Source organism: Gallinula chloropus (genome assembly GCF_964237585.1).
Source record: "Gallinula chloropus genome assembly, chromosome: Z".
NCBI lineage: Eukaryota > Metazoa > Chordata > Aves > Gruiformes > Rallidae > Gallinula > Gallinula chloropus.
Window position 1 is genome coordinate 88,982,737 of NC_140089.1, and position 21,021 is coordinate 89,003,757.

Sequence of the window (21,021 nt, forward strand, 5' to 3'; positions counted from 1 at the left end):
GAGTAAGTATTTAGGGACCTATTTTCAGCTGCTAGTGGATCAGAGACATTTCCCTGGTCCTCAGGTTGGTGGGGACATGTTTCAGAAGCCAAATTACCTTGATTGATGGGGTCTGAGCATTTCTTTTCCTAAACCCAACCTCTTTTCAGCATGTCCTCTACAGCAGGACTTGAGGTTTCAGTATGGGAGGGGAAGGAGAAAGGATTTCCTAAACTATCAACTCAACTCCAGGCACATCAACTTCCACCCATAGTTGGTAAGAAAACCCCAAGAGAAACCAAAGTTCTGAAGTTTCTACCCAAATCTTTTGGAAGAACTTGGCTCAGGAGAAGAAATTCTTGGAAGTTGAAGCTTCTAGAAGTTCTCTACACCAGGATTGGGCAAAGCCCCAAAAGATTTGGCTGCTCAACCTTCCCCTTGAAGATCAGGAGTTGAGTTTTGGATTGTGGCTTGGTTGGTTTCCTTCAACACTCATAGTCAAGTACTTTATCAAGAAGCTTCTGATGTAAGAAGCAACCCAAGAAGCTTCATCTGAAACGTCCTCACCTCTGCTTTTCTCCTTCCCAAGGCTGTGACCTCCTGAAATCCTGAGTAATTAATTCCAAAGTGGTAAAACAGGAGTGATCAAAGAGTGGTGGGAGCTGGAATTGCCCACAGAGCAGGCAAAGTGTCCGTGAGGAACATCAACTTCCACCCATAGTGTGTAAGAAAAACCCCAAGAGACACCAGTATGGGTCACCTTCCAAAGTTTAGAGCCAAATCTTTGGGCAAAACTCCATGAGGACACTTAGTAGAGTCAATTAGGCTTTGATTAATTAATCAGCACGTTAGTTTGGGGGGGGTGGGAGGAGCCAAACAACCCTTTGCCATGCTTTTGGTGGACTTCATCCACCACATTTGACCCCAAGTGGTAAATCCTGGTCAGTAAGTGTGGTTATACAACACAATCCAGATGCTGACTGGGAGCTTCAGCATGGGCAGAGTATCTACACCAAGTAGACTCTCTGATTCCTACATGTGCAGCTCCAGAGGGAAGAGGTGGTGGCTCCTGTGGTAGTTCAACCAACCAGAACTTCCATCAGCCGCCGCGTAGCGCATCCTCAGGGCGCACAGGTGGCCCTCAACATCTTGATCCCTGAAGATTACCCAAGTGTGGACACTTGGGAAAGGAATCCCAGAGTTGGAGGGGTTGGAAGGGACTTCTAGAGATCAAGTCCAACCCCTCCCCACCTCCCCAAACAGGGCTTTGTTCTTCAAGGAAGAAGCTCCCTGGAGGATAATCCACATCTCCACGCCTGGGTGGGCATGTTTATCACGTGGACAACCTGAAACCAAGTCCTCCTCTCCACCAAGGAGATGTCATGGTCTGGTTTGCCTACACAAACGTTGTAGGCAGTGTGGGATACGTTCCCTTCAAGACCCTACGGAGACCGCCAAGCGAGTAAACCCATAGTAACTCCTACTACACACATAAAAGTACCTCATGCCTACAAGTCAGGGTGGAAGATCTCCACTTTGTAGGTATCTCCAATAACATTCCAACGAAGGGATGGGGAGTTTTAAGAAAGGCCTGGCTGCTTTTAGGGCAAAGCCTTGATTTGAGCTGGTTTGGAGACACCCCACCCTACTTAGCAGCTTCTCCAGAAGCCTTGAGCACTAAGAGTTGGGTTGTGGTGATGTGACTGAAGTCTTGCTGATGGCTTCTCATGTTGCATTAATGCCTTTCTTTCTGTTCTCCTCATGTTCCTCCTCCTCATTAATGCCATGCATTTAACCCATCGTGACGTGTGCCCCCCGTGGTGGCTGGTTTGTGGTGTTGCTTTGCTTTTTTGCTTTGGTTTTTTGCTTTCTTTTGCTTTGTTTTTTGTTTTATTTTTATTTTTCTGTTGAATTTACCTGTTTCTTTCTATTTTTTGTTTGCTTTGGAATGCTCATTTGGTGATGTATGGACCCTAGACCCCATTGATCCATTAGAAGTTGATTTTTATCCTTTGCTTGACGATTTCCCTACCTCAGTCCCAGATATCTCCACCCCCATGCTCCCACCAGTAGGTGTCCAGGCTGTTGCACTTACCCATGATGCAGTGAGGGTCATCTGGGCAGACAACTCTGTCCCAAAGAACCAAAAGACCACGGAGGTTCGCTTCTACACGGTCCGCTGGAGAACGAGCTATTCAACAAGTGCAAAGTACAAGGTGACCTTTTTAAGACCTTATGAACTCATGAGCTGCTTCATCTCTTCCCATCTTTCTTTCCCAAAGGGTCTCAATTGGTTTGGAAGATCTTGAGCCCCAACCAAAAATAAAAGGCTCATTTCAATCCAAAAGGAACTTGCTGGAGTAATCCCACCTCCCCCCAAACCTCTCTCCTGTGTTCAGCTGGAGGAATATGTTGGGTTTTCATGCCAGTTGTTGGAAGCTTTGATCTTGCCCAAGCAGATGCTAATTAGTCCCACACTGATTGGGCAATAGCATAGTGGGAAGAGGAAGAAAGACCCATTGCAAGCCCACCCACCCATCATTACATGTTGCCAAAGAGCAGGTTCCTTTAGAAGGTTAGTTCCTTTTTGAAGGTTGGAAAACTCCACATGATGTTGGACATCACAGCAGGGTCCTACCTTCTCCAGGAGGATTTCTTTTCAAGTCCTAAGGAAGATGATACCAAAACCTGTGCAAAGAGCTATGGTGGGGTGTAGAGGGGAGTGCACCACCAGGATGCTGGTGACACAACACTGGGTGGTGTGGCTGAGACATCACAAGGTCCTCACCCCATCCAGCAAGATCTAGACAGGCTGGAGAGTTGGGCAGGGAGAAGTCTGATGAGGTTGAAGTGTAGGGTGTTGCATCTGGGGAAGAACAACCCCAGGTATCAGCAGAGGTTGGGGACTGGCCTGTTGGAGAGCAGCACAGGGGAGAGGGACCTGGTGGGCAGCAGGATGACCATGAGCCACCAATGTGCCCTCCTGGCTAAGGTGGGTGATGGCATCCTGGGCTGTATTAGGAGAGGGGTGGTTAGGAGGTCAGGAGAGGTCCTTCTCCCCCTCTCCTCTGCCCTGGGGAGACCCCACCTGGGCCACAAGGATGCTGGAGTGGAACACCTTCCACATGAGTAGAGGCTGAGGGAGCTGGGGAGCCTGGAGGAGACTGAGGGGTGACCTCTTCAATGTCTATAGATATGCAGAGGGTGATTGTCAGGAGGACACAGCCAGGCTCTTCTCAGTGACAGGAGAAGGGGCAGCAGGTGAAGTTGGAGCAGAGGAGGTTCCATGTGAACATAAGGAGAAACCTGAGGGTGGCACAGCCCTGGGACAGGCTGCCCAGAGAGGTTGTGGAGTCTCCTTCTCTGGAGACATCCAAACCCCACCTAGATACATTCCTGTGGGATTTAGTCTGGGTGCTCCTGCTGTGGCAGGAGGGTTGGACTAGATGCTCTCCAGAGGTCCCTTCCAACTCCTGACCTGCTGGGATTCTGTGACAGGGAATGGGAAGGAACAAGCACAGCCTTTTGGCTTCTTTTATTTTTTGTTTCTTTGCTTGGTTTTGACCAATAAGCCCCTTCCCCTGCTACCATCAGCTTGTATATCCCATCTCATATAACATCCACCTCCCCCATGACGAGCATGTCCTCCCTCCCGTGCTCTACCACAACAGATGGTTTTGCTTGCTTAAAGGATCCTGTTGATCCCTAGTGAGATGGCCACCTCTTACAGGTTTTGGGGTACAGCTTTCAGTAGTGTTACTGCTCATTTGCTTTCACTCCTCTCCAAGGGTGAGGAGATCAAACCTCCAGAAAAGGCAGCATTATGTTTTCCAGCTCAGAAGCTCAATGAGATCCTGGGTTCCATCAGCAGAGGGGTGGCAGCAGGGACAGGGAGGGGATTGTCCCTCTCTGCTCTGCCCTCCTGAGGCCCCAGCTGGAGTCCTGTGGCCAGAGCTGGGGCCCAACACAAGGAAGATGTGGGGCTGGTGGAGAGGGGTCAGAGGAGCCCCGGGGATGCTCAGACGGCTGGAGCAGTTCCCCTATGGAGAGAGGCTGAGGGAGCTGGGCTGGGGCAGCCTGGAGAAGAGAAGGCTGTGGGGGGACCTCACTGCAGCCTCCCAGTCCCTGAAGGGACCCCAGGAACAGGAGGGGAATCAGCTTGTTAAAGGGCAGAGACTGGCAGGACAAGGGGGCTGGAGTGAAGCTGGAGGAGGGAAGGGGGAGAGGAGATCTCAGGGGGAAGTTCTGAGGGGCTGGAAGGGGCTGCCCAGAGAGGGGGTGGGTGCCCCATCCCTGAAGGTGTTGAAAACCAGTTTGGATGTGGCCCTGGGCAACCTTGTGTAGCTCCAGGCCTGGAGGTTGGTGTCCCTGCCTGTGGCAGGGGGGTTGGAGCTCTCTGACCCTTGGGGTCCCTTCCAACCCAGCCCAGTTGATGATTCTATGAATCACAGTCCCAACCCCTTTACTGAGCTGTGCACAGTAGAAGATGGGGAGTGATGAGCAAAAATAGCCCTACTGATCCTCTGTGCAGGAGAACATCCTGCTTGGGGGTGTCAACTCTCTTGTAAAAAGAGCAGGTGGACAGCAGAGCCACCCCATGATCTCTTGAGGTCCCTTCCAACCCCTGTGAGTCTCTGATCCTGTGATACTGTAGTGAGAGTTCCCAGGTTTAGGTACCCTCAGTCATGCCAAGGAGTATTTTATGCCATAAATCCCAGAATCCCAGGAGGTCAGGAGTTGGAAGGGACCTTGAGAGATCATCTAGTCCAACCCCCCTGCCAGAGCTGGAGCACTTAGGTTAAATCCCACAGGAATGCATCTAGGTGGGGTTTGAATGTCTCCAGAGGAGACTCCACAACATCTCTGGGCAGCCTGTCCCAGGGCTCTGCCACCCTCACAGGGAAAAGGTTCCTCCTTAAGTTCACATGGAACTTCCTCTGCTCCAGCTTGTGCTCATTGCCCCTTGTCCTGTCTCTGCCATCCCTGAGAAGAACCTGCCTCCATCCTCCTGCCTCTCACCCTTTACATCTTCATAAACATTAATAAGGTCACCCCTCAGTCTCCTCTTCTCAGGGCTGCCCCTGAACTGGGCACTGGTGAGTGCTGGGTCCAGTTCTGGGCTCCTCAGCATCAGAAGGACATTGAGATCCTGGAGTGAGTGCAGAGAAGGGCAACCAGGCTGGGGAAGGGGCTGGAGGGCGAATCCTCTGAGGAGCAGCTGAGGGAGCTGGGGGTGTTGAGCCTGGAGAAGAGGAGGCTGAGGGGAGCCCTTCTCCCCACCTCCCCTGCCCTGCCAGGAGGGTGCAGAGAGGTGGGTGATGGTCTCTGCAGCCAGGGGCCAGGAGATGGGACAAGGGGCAATGGGCTCAAGCTGCCCCAGGGCAGGGGCAGCTCAGCTGGGAGGGCAAAGTTCTTCCCTGGAAGAGTTGTTGAAGCTGCCCAGGGAGGGGGCTGAGTCCCCATCCATGGGTGTGTTTAACACATGGGGAGATCAGGTCCTTAGAGATACAGTTTAGCATTGGACTTGATGCTCTCAAAGGTCTTCTCCAACCTTGTGATTCTGGGATTGTATGAAATGAGGGTTTAAGATATGGAAATGTTTGAGGGGGGGGTGTGGTGGGGTTGAGTTTATTCCTCATCTGCCCAGAGTTGAACTTGAAAAGGAATCAACTGTCACCAGGGTTTGCTTGGTGACCACCAAAACCAAATCCTGGTCCTAAAAAGACATTCTCTGCTCCATCTCTTCACAGTCAGCAGATACAACTGCTCTGAGTCACACTGTGATAGGTCTGAAGCCCAACACCATGTATGAGTTCTCTGTCATGGTCACCAAAGGGCGGCGATCCAGCACGTGGAGTATGACCGCGCACGCCACCACCTACGAAGCAGGTATGGCCCCTCCTCCAAGACCTTGCTTTGGGTTAGGTTCCTCACCAGAAGGTTCATCCTAAGTGTCTGACCTCATTCTGCTGGCATTCTGTCCTTGGAAGAAGTTAGGAGATGGTTGGGCAGGTCTGTGACACTTTGCTCCATAAGCTGATGACTCTGCGTGACTTTGAACGCTGAGGATTCCAAATAGTCCTCAAAGAAACCCAAAGATCAGGTAAGAAGAGTCAGTCTCTTGTTATGATGTGATGATTTAGGTCAACCCCATCCTGGGCTGCATCACCAGAAGTGTGGCCAGGAGATGGAGAGAGGAGATTCTACCCTTCTGCTCTGCTTTGTGGAGACCTAACCTGCAACTCTGTGTCCAGCTTTGGAGCTCTCAACACAAGGACCTGGATGTCTTGGAGCACATCCAGAGGAGCCACAAAAATGAGCCAAGGGTTGGAGCAATTCTCCTATGAAGACAGGCTGAAAGAATTGGGGTTGTTCAGCCTGGAGAAGAGAAGGCTCCAGGGAGATCTTATAGCAACCTTCTGGTTTAAACTGGGGAGGGACTTTTGAGAAGGACCTGGAGTGACAGGATGAGGGGAAATGGGTTTAAATTGGAAGGGAGGAGATTTAGATTGGATGTTAGGAAGAAATTCTTCACTCTGAGGGTGGTGAGACACTGGAACAGTGTCCCCCTCCCTGGGAAACCTGTCCACAACTCTTTGAAGGAGTTCTATGTCCTTTTTGACCTGAGGAGCCCAGAACTACACCCAATATTCCTCACCAGGGCAGATTAGAGGGGGGAAAAAGAACCTCTCTTGACCTCCTAACCACCCCCTCCTTCTAATACACCCCAGGATGCTCATCCCCACTCTGGTGTTGAAGGAATTCAGGAGGTGCTTAACTTCTCTTTCCAATTCTTCTCACACTTTGCAGCTCCAACTTCTGCTCCCAAGGATCTGACAGTCATTACCCGGGAGGGGAAGCCCCGCGCCGTCGTCGTCAGTTGGCAGCCGCCGCTGGAAGCCAATGGGAAAATCACTGGTAAATATTTACATCCTCATGGAATCTGAGGGGTTGGAAGGGACCTCCTGAGCTCATCAGGTCCAACCTCCCTGCCCAAGCAGGGTCCCTAGGACAGGTCACACAGGGAGACATCCAGCTGGGGCTGGAATCTCTCCAGAGAAGGAGACTCCACACCCCCTGGGCAGCCTGGCCCAGGGCTCCCTCACCCTCACTGGGAAGAAGTTCTTCCCCACATTGGGGGGGAACTCCCTGGGCTCCAACTTGAGCCCATCACCCCTTGTCCTGTCCCCACAGCCACTGAGCAGAGGCTGCCCATGGCCCCCTGTGTCCCACCCTTCAGCTCTTGATCCCCATTGATCAGATCCCCTCTCAGGCTTCTGAACAGCCCCAGCTCCCTCAGCCTTTCCTCCCAGAGGAGATGCTCCAGGCCCTTCAGCATCTCTGTCCCTCCTCTGGACTCTCTCCAGGAGATCATCCCATGGTTTCTTTCATCATTTGGATCATTCCCTGCTTCCATTCTTTCTTTTCCATGGAAAAAGCTCCATTGCCATTTGATTTGAGGTGATTTTACTCCCTCTTTACTCTTACCACCCAACTCGGTGGACGATTCAACTCAACCTTAGAGATACTACACAGCGTGGAACTCAGGAGTAGGAGGGATGTAAATCCTTCCTTTTTCAATTCCAAGAGCTTTCCCAGTGTGTGCTGCTCCATGCTAATTAGGAATGACTAATAATAAGCACCGTGTTGACCAATACCACACTACATATTACACATAATAATAGGTTACTCAGTGGAGCACGTAGCAGGAGAATTTCTTGGTAGATATTGAACTTCACAAGAACAGTTTTGAGGATCAGGACCAAAAATAACCCACCCCCTGATGTTGATTGACAAGTGTTGAACTTCACAAAGGAGTTTATTTTCAATGACATTGTGTGGAACCTTAGTGCCTAATTAAGAAAGCCATTATGAACCTTGAAGGTTAATTTAAGTTGGGAAAAATCTAAGAGCTCTGGCTGAGATTTTGCATCTCCATGAACATTTTAATCTGCTAATAAATGAGCTCAGTGGCTTATAATTCTTAGGAGGAATATTATTATTAGTCATCTCCACGTTGAGGTCATAGTGCTCCACGCTGTTGGGTTGGACCCAACTTCTCCACCATGTTTTCATAGTAGGAGTAAGTATATGTGTGTGTCCTCCTGACTTCTGGTTGGCCCAGCATGTTGGAAGCTGGAGAAAGGTAAATGGAAGAGGAAGACCACTTCAGAAGGACATCCCATTGGTGATGAAGAGCCACCAGGTCAGCGGGGCTTCGCTGGCATCTGGTGAGGATGAGGTGTTGGGAGTTACTCCACTCATTTCCCTCTACATTATCCTTCACACTCCACAACTGTGGCCAAAAGGAAGATGTTTGGATGGAAATGGTTGTTTCCATTGACCTCATTTCACCATTAGAGGGAAGAAATGATCATTGGGATGGACAACGAGCTAAAAATGAGTGCTAATGGTCCTGAGTCCCCAGTGGCTACAAGGCAAGAGAAGATCAAAGCTTTCCCTGCTTCCAGGGCATGAAATGACTTCATGGTAGCAACTTGTTGTGGAGAGCAGGTGGTGTCTCCTGACAGCCACACACCAGCTTCTTTCTTGCAGCACTTGGTGGAAAAAATCATCTCCATAACCCTCCGCTGGACTCTCTCCAGGAGATCCCTGGCTGGTTGAGCCCAGGGAGCCCAGAACTGGCCACAACACTCCAGGTGGGGCCTGAGCAGGGCAGAGCAGAGGGGGAGGATCCCCTCCTGTCACCTGCTGCCCACACTCCTCCTGATGCCCCCCAGGATCCCATTGTCTCTCTCAGCCCCCAGGACACACTGCTGGCTCATGGCCACCCTGCCACCCACCAGCACCCCCAGGTCCTTCTCCACAGAGCTCCTCTCCAACAGCTCAGCCCCCAGCCTGTTCTGATTCTTCCTTCCCAGTTTCCAGACTCTCCACTTGCTTTTGTTGAACCTCACCTGGTTTCTCCCTGCCCAGCTCTCCAGCCTGGCCAGGTCTCTCTGGATGGCAGCACAGTGTCCTGTGTGTCACCCACTCCTCCCAGCTGGGCAGTAGAGGACACTATTCCCCCATAAAGGTCATCAGTGAAGATGTTAAACAAGACAAGACCCAACAATGACCTGCCAGGAGGGTGGAGAGAGGTGGGAGATGGTCTCTTCAGCCAGGGGACAGGAGATGGGACAAGGGGAAATGGGCTCAAGCTGCCCCAGGGCAGGGGCAGCTCTGGTGCCTCCTGGACAGTCTGAGAATGGATGGATGGATGGATGGATGGATGGATGGATGGATGGATGGATGGATGGATTGGTGGATGGGTGGGTGGATGGATGGATGGGTGGATGGATGGATGGATGGATGGGTGGATGGGTGGATGGATGGATGGATGGATGGATGGATTGGTGGATGGGTGGGTGGATGGATGGATGGGTGGATGGGTGGGTGGATGGATGGATGGATGGATGGATGGATGGATGGATGGATGGATGGATGGATGGATGGATGGATGGGTGGATGGATGGATGGATGGATGGATGGATGGATGGATGGATGGATGGATGGATGGGTGGATGGGTGGATGGATGGATGGATGGATGGATGGGTGGATGGATGGGTGGATGGATGGATGGATGGATGGATGGATGGATGGATGGATGGATGGATTCTTGCTGTTGGGCAGCACTCTGTAATCATCAGCTCTAGAAGGTTCTGTGTTACCACCAGCTGTGTATGTGATTGGCCATTATTGTTCTACATTCACACTGACTTTGGCCACAAACTGTCCTTATCCCACCCCATGGAGGTCCTGTCTGTCTCTCCTGTGGGAGTGATGTTAAGATTTGCTTGTCATGGTCCTAACCAAGAGCTTCTGTTTCATCCAGCTTACATCCTCTTCTATACTTTGGACAAGAATGCCCCAATTGATGACTGGATCATGGAATCCATCAGCGGCGACCGCCTCACCCACCAGATCATGGACCTCAACCTGGACACTGTCTACTACTTCAGAATCCAAGCTCGGAACTCCAAAGGAGTGGGGCCACTCTCTGATCCTATTTTCTTCAGGACCTTGAAAGGTTTGGGGCTGTTTCCTCTGGATAATTAATGAACCATCAGATTTTCTGACTGTTCCCTTGTCAGCCAGATGAGATCCTACTAGTTGAAAACTACGACCAGGAGATGACACCAAGATGCTACTTGGAGTAGCTGAGAAAAGTAAATGAGGCTCAATCAGCTGAGGTTCAAGCACTGACACCACTTAACATTCCACCATCTCTTCTAAAGCTAATTAGGTTTGATTGGCTTTCTCCAGGGAGGTCCCTCCTTGCTTTGAATCTTCTAGTGGTGGTGGGAACCCATAATTACTCACTCAACATGGTAGGTGTTGAGTATCTTTTGAGTATCTCTCTCTGGAGATGTTCAAACTCAAACTGAGCTGCAACTTGGAAGGTTGCCCTGGTAATTATTGCAGTGCTCATTAACAGGCTAATTAATACCCCACCCTTCTCCTGTAGTGGGTGGTGAGAAGGAGCAGGTGAAACAGGAGCATGGGGAGGGTTTATTGGCTGGGATTTCAGCAGCAGGGAGTTTAGGAGAAGCAAAGTGCTGTGCTTGTCTCGTGTTCCCCTCCCAAATTAGCCTCAAGAGAAGTTCTTCTCCTCTCTTCCCTGTCTCTGGGAAGCTCTGCCATGATCTACCCAGAGATTAGGAGTTAGGAAGATCTGTGACTCCACAGGCTGGACCTGAGGAGTCAAGACCAGAGGGAAATTGGGGAGATCTGGACTCAAACTTGGACCTGAGAGGCTTGGGATGAGCTTTCATGCTTAAGTCTCTTTTATTAATCAATTTTAAGTGATTTCATTTGATGTGAGATGTGCAAAACTCCTTGAAAGAGCCCAGCACAGGGACACCAGGGTGATGGAGGGAGTGGGTGATGGTCTCTGCAGCCAGGGGCCAGGAGATGGGACAAGGGGCAATGGGCTCAAGCTGCCCCAGGGCAGGGGCAGCTCAGCTGGGAGGGCAAAGTTCTTCCCTGGCAGAGTTGTGGGGCTGTGGCACAGGCTGCCCAGGGAGGGGGCTGAGTCCCCACCCCTGGTTGTGGGGAGATGATGAGGTGCTCAGGGATCTGGTTTAGCTTAGGGTTGGACTTGATGATCTTCAAAGTCTTTTCCAGCCTTGGGATTCTGGGATTTGATGGTTCTCTGTGAGTCCTTGTGTGCAGAACTCCTCTAATTCCAGGATTGAAGAGGTGTCAGAGAGGAAGAAGAGGCTGAGCTTCCATATGCCCTCAGATAACCCCATTGCACTCAGCCCAACAAATCCAACTGGATCCATACCAGCCCCCAGCTGACCAGTTGCTACAAGACCCCTGAAATAGCAGATGATGCTGATTTCCTCCTCTTGATCCCCCCCTATTTTGGCAGGGGGGCAGCATTTCTAACACCACAGTGCCCTCTAATGCTTCTTCTGCATCATGGTCCAACACCACAGCCTGGTTCATAACCAGCACCAAACACAACCCCCCCCTTACTCCTTCCCAGAAGAGGAAAAGACCTTTGAGATCATCAAGTCCAACCATTCCTGTCCTGTGCTAAACCAGATCTCTTAGTACCTCATCTACCCCCAACCAGGGATGGTGACTCAACCCCCTCCCTGGGCAGATATCACCCACCCAACCAATGGCATTTCACAGCACTGGAGAGGTCACAGGTTTCACCTCCTTCATCTCCTGGAGAAGGTGATGTGGTGGTAGGGGGTAGTCTTAGAGGCATCAGCACTCAGATGGAGGTAACAGCTAATCAGGACCAAGGCTTGGTGGTTTCATGGAGGGTTTGGGTGGTTTCATGGAGGGTTTGGGTGGTTTCATGGAGGGTTTGGGTGGTTTCATGGAGGGCTTGGGTGGTTTCATGGAAGGTTTGGGTGGTTTCATGGAAGGTTTGGGTGGTTTCATGGATGGTTTGGGTGGTTTCATGGCAAGTTAGGTGTTTTCATGGAAGATTTGGGTGGTTTCATGGAAGGCTTGGGGTGGTTTTATGGAAGGTTTGGGTGGTTTCATGGCAGGCTTTGGTGGTTTCATGGCAGGTTTGGGGGGTTTCATGGCAGGTTTGGGGGGTTTCATGGCAGGTTTGGGGGGTTTCATGGCAGGTTTGGGTAGTTTCATGGCAGGTTTGGGTAGTTTCATGGCAGGTTTGGGGGGTTTCATGGCAGGTTTGGGTAGTTTCATGGCAGGTTTGGGGGGTTTCATGGAAGGTTTGGGTGTTTTCATGGCAGGCTAGGTGTTTTCATGGAAGGGTTGGGTGGTTTCATGGAAGGCTTGGTGGTTTCATGGATGGTTTGGGGTGGTTTCATGGCAGGTTTGGGTGGTTTCATGGAAGATTTGGTGGTTTCATGGAAGGTTTGGGTGGTTTCATGGAAGGCTTGGTGGATTCATGGAAGGCTTGGTGGATTCATGGAAGGCTTGGTGGTTTCATGGAAGGCTTGGGTTGGTTTCATGGAAGGTTTGGGCTGGTTTCATGGAAGGCTTGGGCTGGTTTCATGGAAGGCTTGGTGGTTTCATGGAAGGTTTGGGGGGGTTTCATGGAAGGCTTGGTGGTTTCATGGAAGGCTTGGTGGTTTCATGGAAGGTTTGGGTGGTTTCATGGAAGGTTTGGGTGGTTTCATGGAGGGTTTGGGTGGTTTCATGGAAGGTTTGGGTGGTTTCATGGAGGGTTTGGGTGGTTTCATGGAGGGTTTGGGTGGTTTCATGGAAGGTTTGGGTGGTTTCATGGAGGGTTTGGGTGGTTTCATGGAAGGCTTGGTGGTTTCATGGAGGGTTTGGGTGGTTTCATGGAGGGTTTGGGTGGTTTCATGGAGGGTTTGGGTGGTTTCATGGAGGGTTTGGGTGGTTTCATGGAGGGTTTGGGTGGTTTCATGGAGGGTTTGGGTGGTTTCATGGAGGGTTTGGGTGGTTTCATGGAGGGTTTGGGTGGTTTCATGGAAGGTTTGGGTGGTTTCATGGAAGGTTTGGGTGGTTTCATGGAAGGCTTGGTGGTTTCATGGCAGGTTTGGGGTGGTTTCCTGGAAGGTTTGGGGTGGTTTCCTGGAAGGTTTGGGTGGTTTCCTGGAAGGTTTGGGTGGTTTCATGGAATGCTTGGTGGTTTCATGGAAGGTTTGGGTGGTTTCATGGAAGGCTTGGGGTGGTTTCATGGAAGGCTTGGGGTGGTTTCATGGAAGGCTTGGGGTGGTTTCATGGAAGGTTTGGGTGGTTTCATGGCAAGTTAGGTGGTTTCATGGAAGGTTTGGGGTGATTTCATGGCAAGTTAGGTGTTTTCATGGAAGGTTTGGGTGGTTTCATGGCAAGTTAGGTGTTTTCATGGAAGGTTTGGGTGGTTTCATGGATGTGTTTGTCCTAAGGGATAGGTGATGACTCCAGTGTGGCTCAGCAGGGAAGCAGATATCAGCCAAGTTGGAAGCAAGAGGCTCTGTGTCCCCATCTCTCATTCTTTTCCTCTACATCCATGCAACAAAAGAAAATCAGAGAGGGGATGGAAATGAAGAACAGAAGGTTTGGGGGGTCATCAAAGGAGCCACCACAAGCATGGAGCTGGAAGATGTGTCTGTCAACATAAATCACTGCTAGCTCACTACCTCCTAGCACGAGGCCATGCAGCTAGAGGAGGGTTTTCTGGTGATTTGGGGAGCATCTCACCCTGCACCTGCAGCCAGTGGTTATTTGCCTTCCAGCTTCATGTGTCAAATCACTTCTTCTCCCCCTCCCCACCACCCCAATTGCCTCTCCTTAAGATTCTTGCATCAGTTATGAAGCAGAGGGCCCACAGCTACTTAAGAAACCCAAGGCAAGTTGAATTCCCTCAGCCATAGGCTTGAATAGGTCTCTGGCATTTTGAAGGCTTGTCTGATGCTCTTCAGCTCACCCTCTCTTGGAGGATGATTATGCAAAACACATGTAAATAGCTTAAAACCCCTTTGTAAAAAGAAGCTGAAACAATGGGAAGAGAAGTCAGGCTGAGCTTTCAACTTGGAGGTGATTTGACTGTAATTATTCAAAGCAGCAGCATCTCTCTCTCTCTCTCTCTCTCCCTCATTCCCCTCTTGCTTAATTAAACTTCCCAGATCCTATTGAAAAAGAAGGAGGAGGTGGGAAAATGCTGCTGGAATGGGTTTGGAAGAACTTGGTGAAGAAGAGGTGATAGCAGCTGTGGGTCAAGCTGTGTATGGTTTCCTTTTAGGTAGTCCTAGGAGGAGTAAGGAGTTGGACCTGGGTGTTGTGGTGGAGGAGGAACTTCCCCTGAGGCAGCTGGGAAGGGTGATGGGATCCTGGGCTCCAGCAGCAGAGGGGTGGCAGCAGGGACAGGGAGGGGATTGTCCCTCTCTGCTCTGCCCTCCTGAGGCCCCAGCTGGAGTCCTGTGGCCAGAGCTGGGGCCCAACACAAGGAAGATGTGGGGCTGGTGGAGAGGGCTCAGAGGAGCCCCGGGGATGCTCAGAGGGCTGGAGCAGCTCCCCTATGGAGAGAGGCTGAGGGAGCTGGGCTGGGGCAGCCTGGAGAAGAGAAGGCTGTGGGGGGACCTCACTGCAGCCTCCCAGTCCCTGAAGGGACCCCAGGACCAGGAGGGGAATCAGCTTGTTAAAGGGCAGAGACTGGCAGGACAAGGGGGCTGGAGTGAAGCTGGAGGAGGGAAGGGGGAGATGAGATCTTAGGGGGAAGTTCTGAGGGGCTGGAAGGGGCTGCCCAGAGAGGGGGTGGGTGCCCCATCCCTGAAGGTGTTGAAAACCAGTTTGGATGTGGTCCTGGGCAACCTTGTGTAGCTCCAGGCCTGGAGGTTGGTGTCCCTGCCTGTGGCAGGGGGGTTGGAGCTCTGTGATCCTTGGGGTCCCTCCCAACCCAGCCCATGTGATGACTGTATGATCCTTCCATGTCCCTTTCCACTCCAGAAACTCAGTGATCTTGTGTTTGCCCTCTCAGTTCTCCAGGAAAATAACCCAAAAGGGAAGGGAAAACACATCCTGGGGCGGGACAGCAACACCACGCCGACGACGTCGCGGTGTCTCCCGCGCCGAGCTGTCAGCCTCTAACACCACTGTCTCTCTCTTGCAGTTGAACACCCTGACAAAATGGCTAATGACCAAGGTATGGTGTCCTCAATCTCTCACTGGAGCTACTGGGAGGGGTGGAGGGAACAGCAGGGCTGGGGTGAGGAGAGGGGGGGGACACAGCGCTGCCCTTTTCACCTGTGCTCCACACCTGACGAAGCAGCCCCCAGGCTTGATAATTAATCTTGTTAATGAAGTTCTGCTCTGCTGAGGCTGCTGCTTTGCTGGAGAAGATGTAAATTTTCAGGAGAGGAAATTGTTTTGTCTCTCTCTCTCTCTTCCCAATTAAAATGTCAAGCTTCTTTTGTAGGAGATAAATTTTGGAGTCTCTCTCTCTCTCTCTCTCTCTCCGCCGCGCTTCTGAATAATTCAAATTAAGCATAATTAAAGCTCAGCATCATTTCCACCAGCTCCTCTTTAACACCCTTTCCTGGATTCTAGAAGAATATTCCAAAGCCTCCCAGGAAGAAATCCTAAATAGTCTTCTTTTTCCTCTCCATTTTCATCAACATTTCAAGGCGTTATCGTTATTTTTCCTAATTTGAATATTCATCTGATTAATTAAAGTTCCTCCACTCCCGTTTCCTTTCAAATTCCAAATCTGTTGCTAAGATATCTTATTTTTCCCCCCCTTTTTTGTATGATTTTATGCTAAATTTCATCATCCCAAAGAATTTCTTTCACTTGCAGCAAGAGCATCACACCTTTGGGTCTCATCTGCCCAAGGAAATGGTCAGTGGTGATGTTTGGAGAAACTCCACCATGATCTTGGGTGGTTTATTTGGATTTGAACTCTGGCTTCACACTAATTTAAAAGTTTAGATGAGGCTCAGTGTCCTACACATGGGACACAACAACCCCCAGCAGCTCCAGGCTGGGGAGACTGGCTGGAGAGCTGTCAGGCAGAGAAGGACCTGGGGGTGTTGGGTGACCCCACACTGAGCAAGAGTGTGGCCAAGAAGGCCAATGGCATCCTGGCTTGTGGCAGACTCAGTGTGGCCAGTAGGGCTGGGGTGGGATTGGGCACTGGTGAGGCTGCAGTTGGAGTGCTGGGTCCAGTTCTGGGCTCCTCAGCATCAGAAGGACATTGAGGTCCTGGAGTGAGTGCAGAGAAGGGCAACCAGGCTGGGGAAGGGGCTGGAGGGTGAATCCTCTGAGGAGCAGCTGGGGTGTTGAGCCTGGAGAAGAGGAGGCTGAGGGGAGCCCTTCTCCCCACCTCCCCTCTTCTGCCCTGCCAGGAGGGTGCAGAGAGGTGAGTGATGGTCTCTTCAGCCAGGGGACAGGAGATGGGACAAGGGGCAATGGGCTCAAGCTGCCCCAGGGCAGGGGCAGCTCAGCTGGGAGGGGAAAGTAAGGCTTGAGGACCTACTTACTCCTTGACATATTCAACCTCAGGGTGCATCAGTGGTTTCCCTCTCAACTAAGTCCTTCAAGCTTGATGTTTAGCAACCCATAAACAACATTTGTGCCTCTTAGTAGCAGAACAGAGCTGACTTACTACAAATTTACTCTAAAGGTTGGACCTCAGGATGCTTTTTAGAGCGTTTCACAAACCAACCTACCCCAAGGTGGGTGGTGTAACCTTTCCCCAGTTGCTCCTTGGCTGCCTCTGTGTTTAACCATCCCAGACAAACGATGTCCTCAAGCAACAGCCACCATCCTAGAGCCAGACATGAAATGGGAAACTGCTTATCCAAATATTTTTTGCACCAAAAATGTCATTTTTAATGCCTTGAAAAGTGCTCTTGAGTTCATGAAAGTACTCAACTTCAGTGGGGCGACCAGGATGAGGAGCTTGAAGGTCTCCAATACCCTCAGTAGCTTTTCCACCTCGTTAGGAACCCCACTAAGATGCTTCAGTCTGGGCTAAATTGAAAGCATAATCATATTTAACAATCTCCCTTGGAGTTAAGCAGTTTCCCAAGCACAATATAACCCCCAGGGTTACAACATAGTCCTTTGCTGTGGTGGAATACTATGAGTAGGATCCTTCAGAGTGGCATCTTGGTAAACAGAATTACCATAGACCTTCCACTTATCTCTCTTTCATCTGCTTTTAGAGCTAAACACCTTGTGCTTTCTCAGGCTGGAGTTGGTGGAGCTGTGCAATTAAGCTTGATTGAAGAGATGATTATGTTGAAGCCTCTTCTGATGCTAATCATCTTCCACTTCTTTAAGGCCATTCCTCAGAAAAAAAACAGCTTCCAATTTGGTAGACTCAAGTTCTGCTCCTGAATTTCTTCCCAATCCCCAGAAATAGGAGGACCTCTAGAGAGGAACGTGGTAGGAACAACAAAAAACATCAGGGAAGTGAGAAAATAGGAGGGTTTTTGGGGCTTAATCTTCTAGGAGATGTCATCTAGATGGTGGTTGTTGGATGCCCAAAAGGTCTTGAGGAGTTGGGGTTGGTGGGGTTCTCCACCAGCCTCTGCCCATCTCATCTTGGGGGATGTCTGTTCCCCAAGCAGAGCAGGAAGGCAAAGCTCATTTGACTTAAATGAGAAGGTAATTAGCTCTGGAGGAATGAGGTGGCCACTTCTGGGGTGTTGCTGTGGTGCAGTCCACCCATACCATGACCATGTTGTTGGTGTAAGCTTGGTCTTCACTTCTACCCCAAACCACTTCTGTCATGGACTTTGCCTGTCCACTCCCATCCCTTTAGAGATGAAGAGCTTGGGTAGGACTTTCCCAACCTTTATAATTCTCCTTCTGGCACACATGAGGATATGTGGACATACCATCACATCTATTTAACCCACAACTCATCAACAGGACCAAACAAAGCAGGAGAAAAGATGGACACCTCAAATTTGGAAAGCAAATCTTGCCTCAAGAGCCAGAACTTCTTTGGAATAACCATCTCCTTTTTTGGTGGTGGTGGTGGGTTTTTGACATCAGGTTTAGGAGAGAGGCCAAAAAAAACCCCACCATTTCCACAAAATGAAGTGAAGGAATAACTAAGTAGCCATGGAGAGCCACCTAGCAGGTGGAGAACATGCCCATGACTTTCTGTGAGGCACCATCTCTCCACCTCTTGGGTACAAAAGGAGATGTCTGAATTCTTCCCATCACAGATGGATGCTGGCATCTCCCATTAGTTTGTCACAGGGTGGCTTTTCCCACACTGTGGAATGGTTTAGGTGTTGTCAGACACAAGTTGTCTCCAGCAACAGGCTTGATGTTGCTGGTTGACCTGTCATGCCACCCTCTGATGCTTTTCCTTTCTACCAACAGGTCGTCATGGGGATGGTTCCTACTGGCCAGTGGACACCAACCTGATTGACAGGAGCAGTCTGAATGGTAACTGCAGCCTCCACCCACCCAAGCTTCAGAATGAAGTGGAGTTTTGGTGGTGACAACCTGCTTTTCTTCTCTTGAGTGCTCCCTGGTTCCTCTCTTTCATGGTTTGGAGACAATCCAAGTAGATCCAACAGTTCATAGGCTTGGGAAGACCTGGTTTGGCTGTTGAAAATACCTCTGCTCTGCCCTGCTCAGGCCCCACTTGGAGTGTTGTGGCCAGTTCTGGGCTCCCTGGGATCAACCAGCCAGGGATCTCCTGGAGAGAGTCCAGAGGAGGGACAGAGATGCTGAAGGGCCTGGAGCATCTCCCCTGGGAGGAAAGGCTGAGGGACCTGGGGCTGTTCAGCCTGGAGAGGAGAAGCCTGAGAGGGGATCTGATCCATGGGGATCAAGAGCTGAAGGGTGGGACCCAGGGGGCCATGGGCAGCCTCTGCTCAGTGGCTGTGGGGACAGGACAAGGGGTGATGGGCTCAAGTTGGAGCCCAGGGAGTTCCCCCCCAATGTGGGGAAGAACTTCTTCCCAGTGAGGGTGAGGGAGCCCTGGGCCAGGCTGCCCAGGGGGTGTGGAGTCTCCTTCTCTGGAGAGATTCCAGCCCCAGCTGGATGTCTCCCTGTGTGCCCTGTCCTAGGGACCCTGCTTGGGCAGGGGGTTGGACCTGATGATCTCTGGAGGTCCCTTCCCACCCCACCAGCTCTGTGATTCTGTGATCACAGGAGATGCTTTAGATGGATCTCAGGAAACTCTTCCAGGGAAGAACTTGCCCCTCCCATTTGCTTTGCCCCTGCCCTGGGGCAGCTTGAGCCCATTGCCCCTTGTCCCATCTCCTGGCCCCTGGCTGCAGAGACCATTGCCCACCTCTCTGCACCCTCCTGGCAGGGCAGGGGAGGTGGAGAGAAGGTCTCCCCTCAGCCTCCTCTTCTCCAGGCTCAACACCCCCAGCTCCCTCAGCTTCTCCTCAGAGGATTCACCCTTTTCCCTTTCCCGTTGAGTCGGTTTCAAGGTGAAATGAAATCCCAGGTGAGCGTTTCTCCACGGGATGCTGTGGAGCTGATGCCCTCTGAGAACCTTTCCATTGTCCTCCTCCTTTCAGAGCCTCCCATTGGGCAGATGCACCCTCCCCACGGCAGTGTCACCCCCCAGAAGAACAGCAACCTCCTTGTCATCATCGTGGTCACCGTGGGAGTCCTCACCGTGGTGGTGGTGGTGGTGGTGGCTGTCATCTGCACCAGGCGCTCTTCAGCACAGCAGAGGAAGTAGGTTCCCAGCTCCTGGGCTGGAAGGGTGGAAGATGCTCAACTTCCAGTTGGGCTGTGGAGGTGGAGGGGGTTATGGGGGTCTGGGTTGTGTTTTGGGGGGCTGGATCTTTTGGGTTTGGGAAGATGTGACTTATTGGTGAGTGGAGAATAACCACTGTCCTCCAGAAATATCTCCTGACCTGGAGAAGCTTGAAAAAAATAAGTCTCCCATGCTGAGCTCTCTGTTGTTTATGTTGCCAGCTCTAATGCAGAGGGAGGAAAGAATCGATCCCATTGATTTCAAGGAAACCCAAAATATCCTTCTCCGTGCCTGCTGATGCCTCTCAGACCTTCTGACTCTGCAACCCTGCAGAGCTCAGACACTCTGCTGGTCCTGCTGGCTTCCTAACCTTTGGGAGGACTTTGATCCTCTCCAGGCACTCCCATCTCCAAAAGTCTTGCAGGAAAAAAGCCTCCTGACTTGTTTTCTCTACATAATTCTCACATATTTGGAAGAAAAACCCCCCAAACCCCCCAAAACCACCGTGGTTTATAGAAAATTATGGGGGGAAGAAGTCCTTGAGGTTCCTCTGAAAGGCTCTGAAAAGGTAGTGGGGTAAAGCATGATGGTTGTGAGGGGTCTTATGGGGGGTTTGAAGTGGAGTTGATGGGTTTGAAAGAGAAGCTGGTAGGGTTGGATTTGCTTGTTGAAGTTCTGCAGGTCTGTGCTACAGGCAGGTGAAGCTGATCAAAGTTCTTAATGGTCTTGAAGGTCTTTTCCAACCATGTGAACCTGAAATCAGGTTCAGATGAGATGTTAGGAAGAAGTTCTTCACTGCAAGAGTTGTTGGGATGTGGAACAGGCTGCCCAGAGAGTGGGTTGAGCCCCCACCTCAGGTTGATGAGGTACTTAGAGAGGACCTCAGATACACCCCAGGATGCCCACCAAGAACCCCAAGTCCCTCTCACCTAAGCTGCTCCCCAACAGGCCTGTCCCCAACCTCTACTGGTACCTGGGCTTGTTCTTCCCTTGGTGCAAAGTCAAATATCATCAACCTAGATGAGGTCATCAACCTAGATGAGGTCATCAACCTAGATGAAGTCAAATGACACCACCAACCTGAGGCTGAGATGGGGCTTTTTTGTATATCACAAGTACTTCTTCTTCTCCACTTGGGACAGGAAGATGACTTTCCTTTCCCAAAGTATTTTGGGATGTATAAAAACCAGGGGTAAGAGTCTATTTGGGGATCTCTGAGCAAAACTCACTAGAATAAGCCAGCAGAACGTGGGGTTTTGGAGTTGTTTCAATCAGTAGGTACCTGAAGACCTTGTCTACAGCTGTCAGTGAAGATGTCATGCTCTGTATTTAAGGAGCATATTTAGAAGAGGAGAATAGAGAACATGAATAGAAGAAAGATTAGAAAAAGAAGAGGAAAAAGTAGAAATTTATATAAAAA

The 21,021-nt window shown here is 50.7% G+C and overlaps 1 protein-coding gene across 1 annotated transcript in view; it reads left to right on the forward strand.

Moving 5' to 3' along the window:
• DCC (DCC netrin 1 receptor) overlaps positions 1-21,021 on the forward strand; it is a gene marked incomplete at both ends in the record, with an annotated part of 309,485 nt that overhangs the window by 266,894 nt on the left and 21,570 nt on the right. Inside the window, 7 exons of the mRNA XM_084278967.1 lie at positions 2,017-2,195; positions 5,730-5,868; positions 6,790-6,897; positions 9,816-10,010; positions 15,030-15,062; positions 18,260-18,325; positions 19,417-19,579. Of these exons, the coding sequence (XP_084135093.1) occupies positions 2,017-2,195; positions 5,730-5,868; positions 6,790-6,897; positions 9,816-10,010; positions 15,030-15,062; positions 18,260-18,325; positions 19,417-19,579 (883 nt within the window). The remainder of the gene's footprint in view (positions 1-2,016; positions 2,196-5,729; positions 5,869-6,789; positions 6,898-9,815; positions 10,011-15,029; positions 15,063-18,259; positions 18,326-19,416; positions 19,580-21,021) is intronic.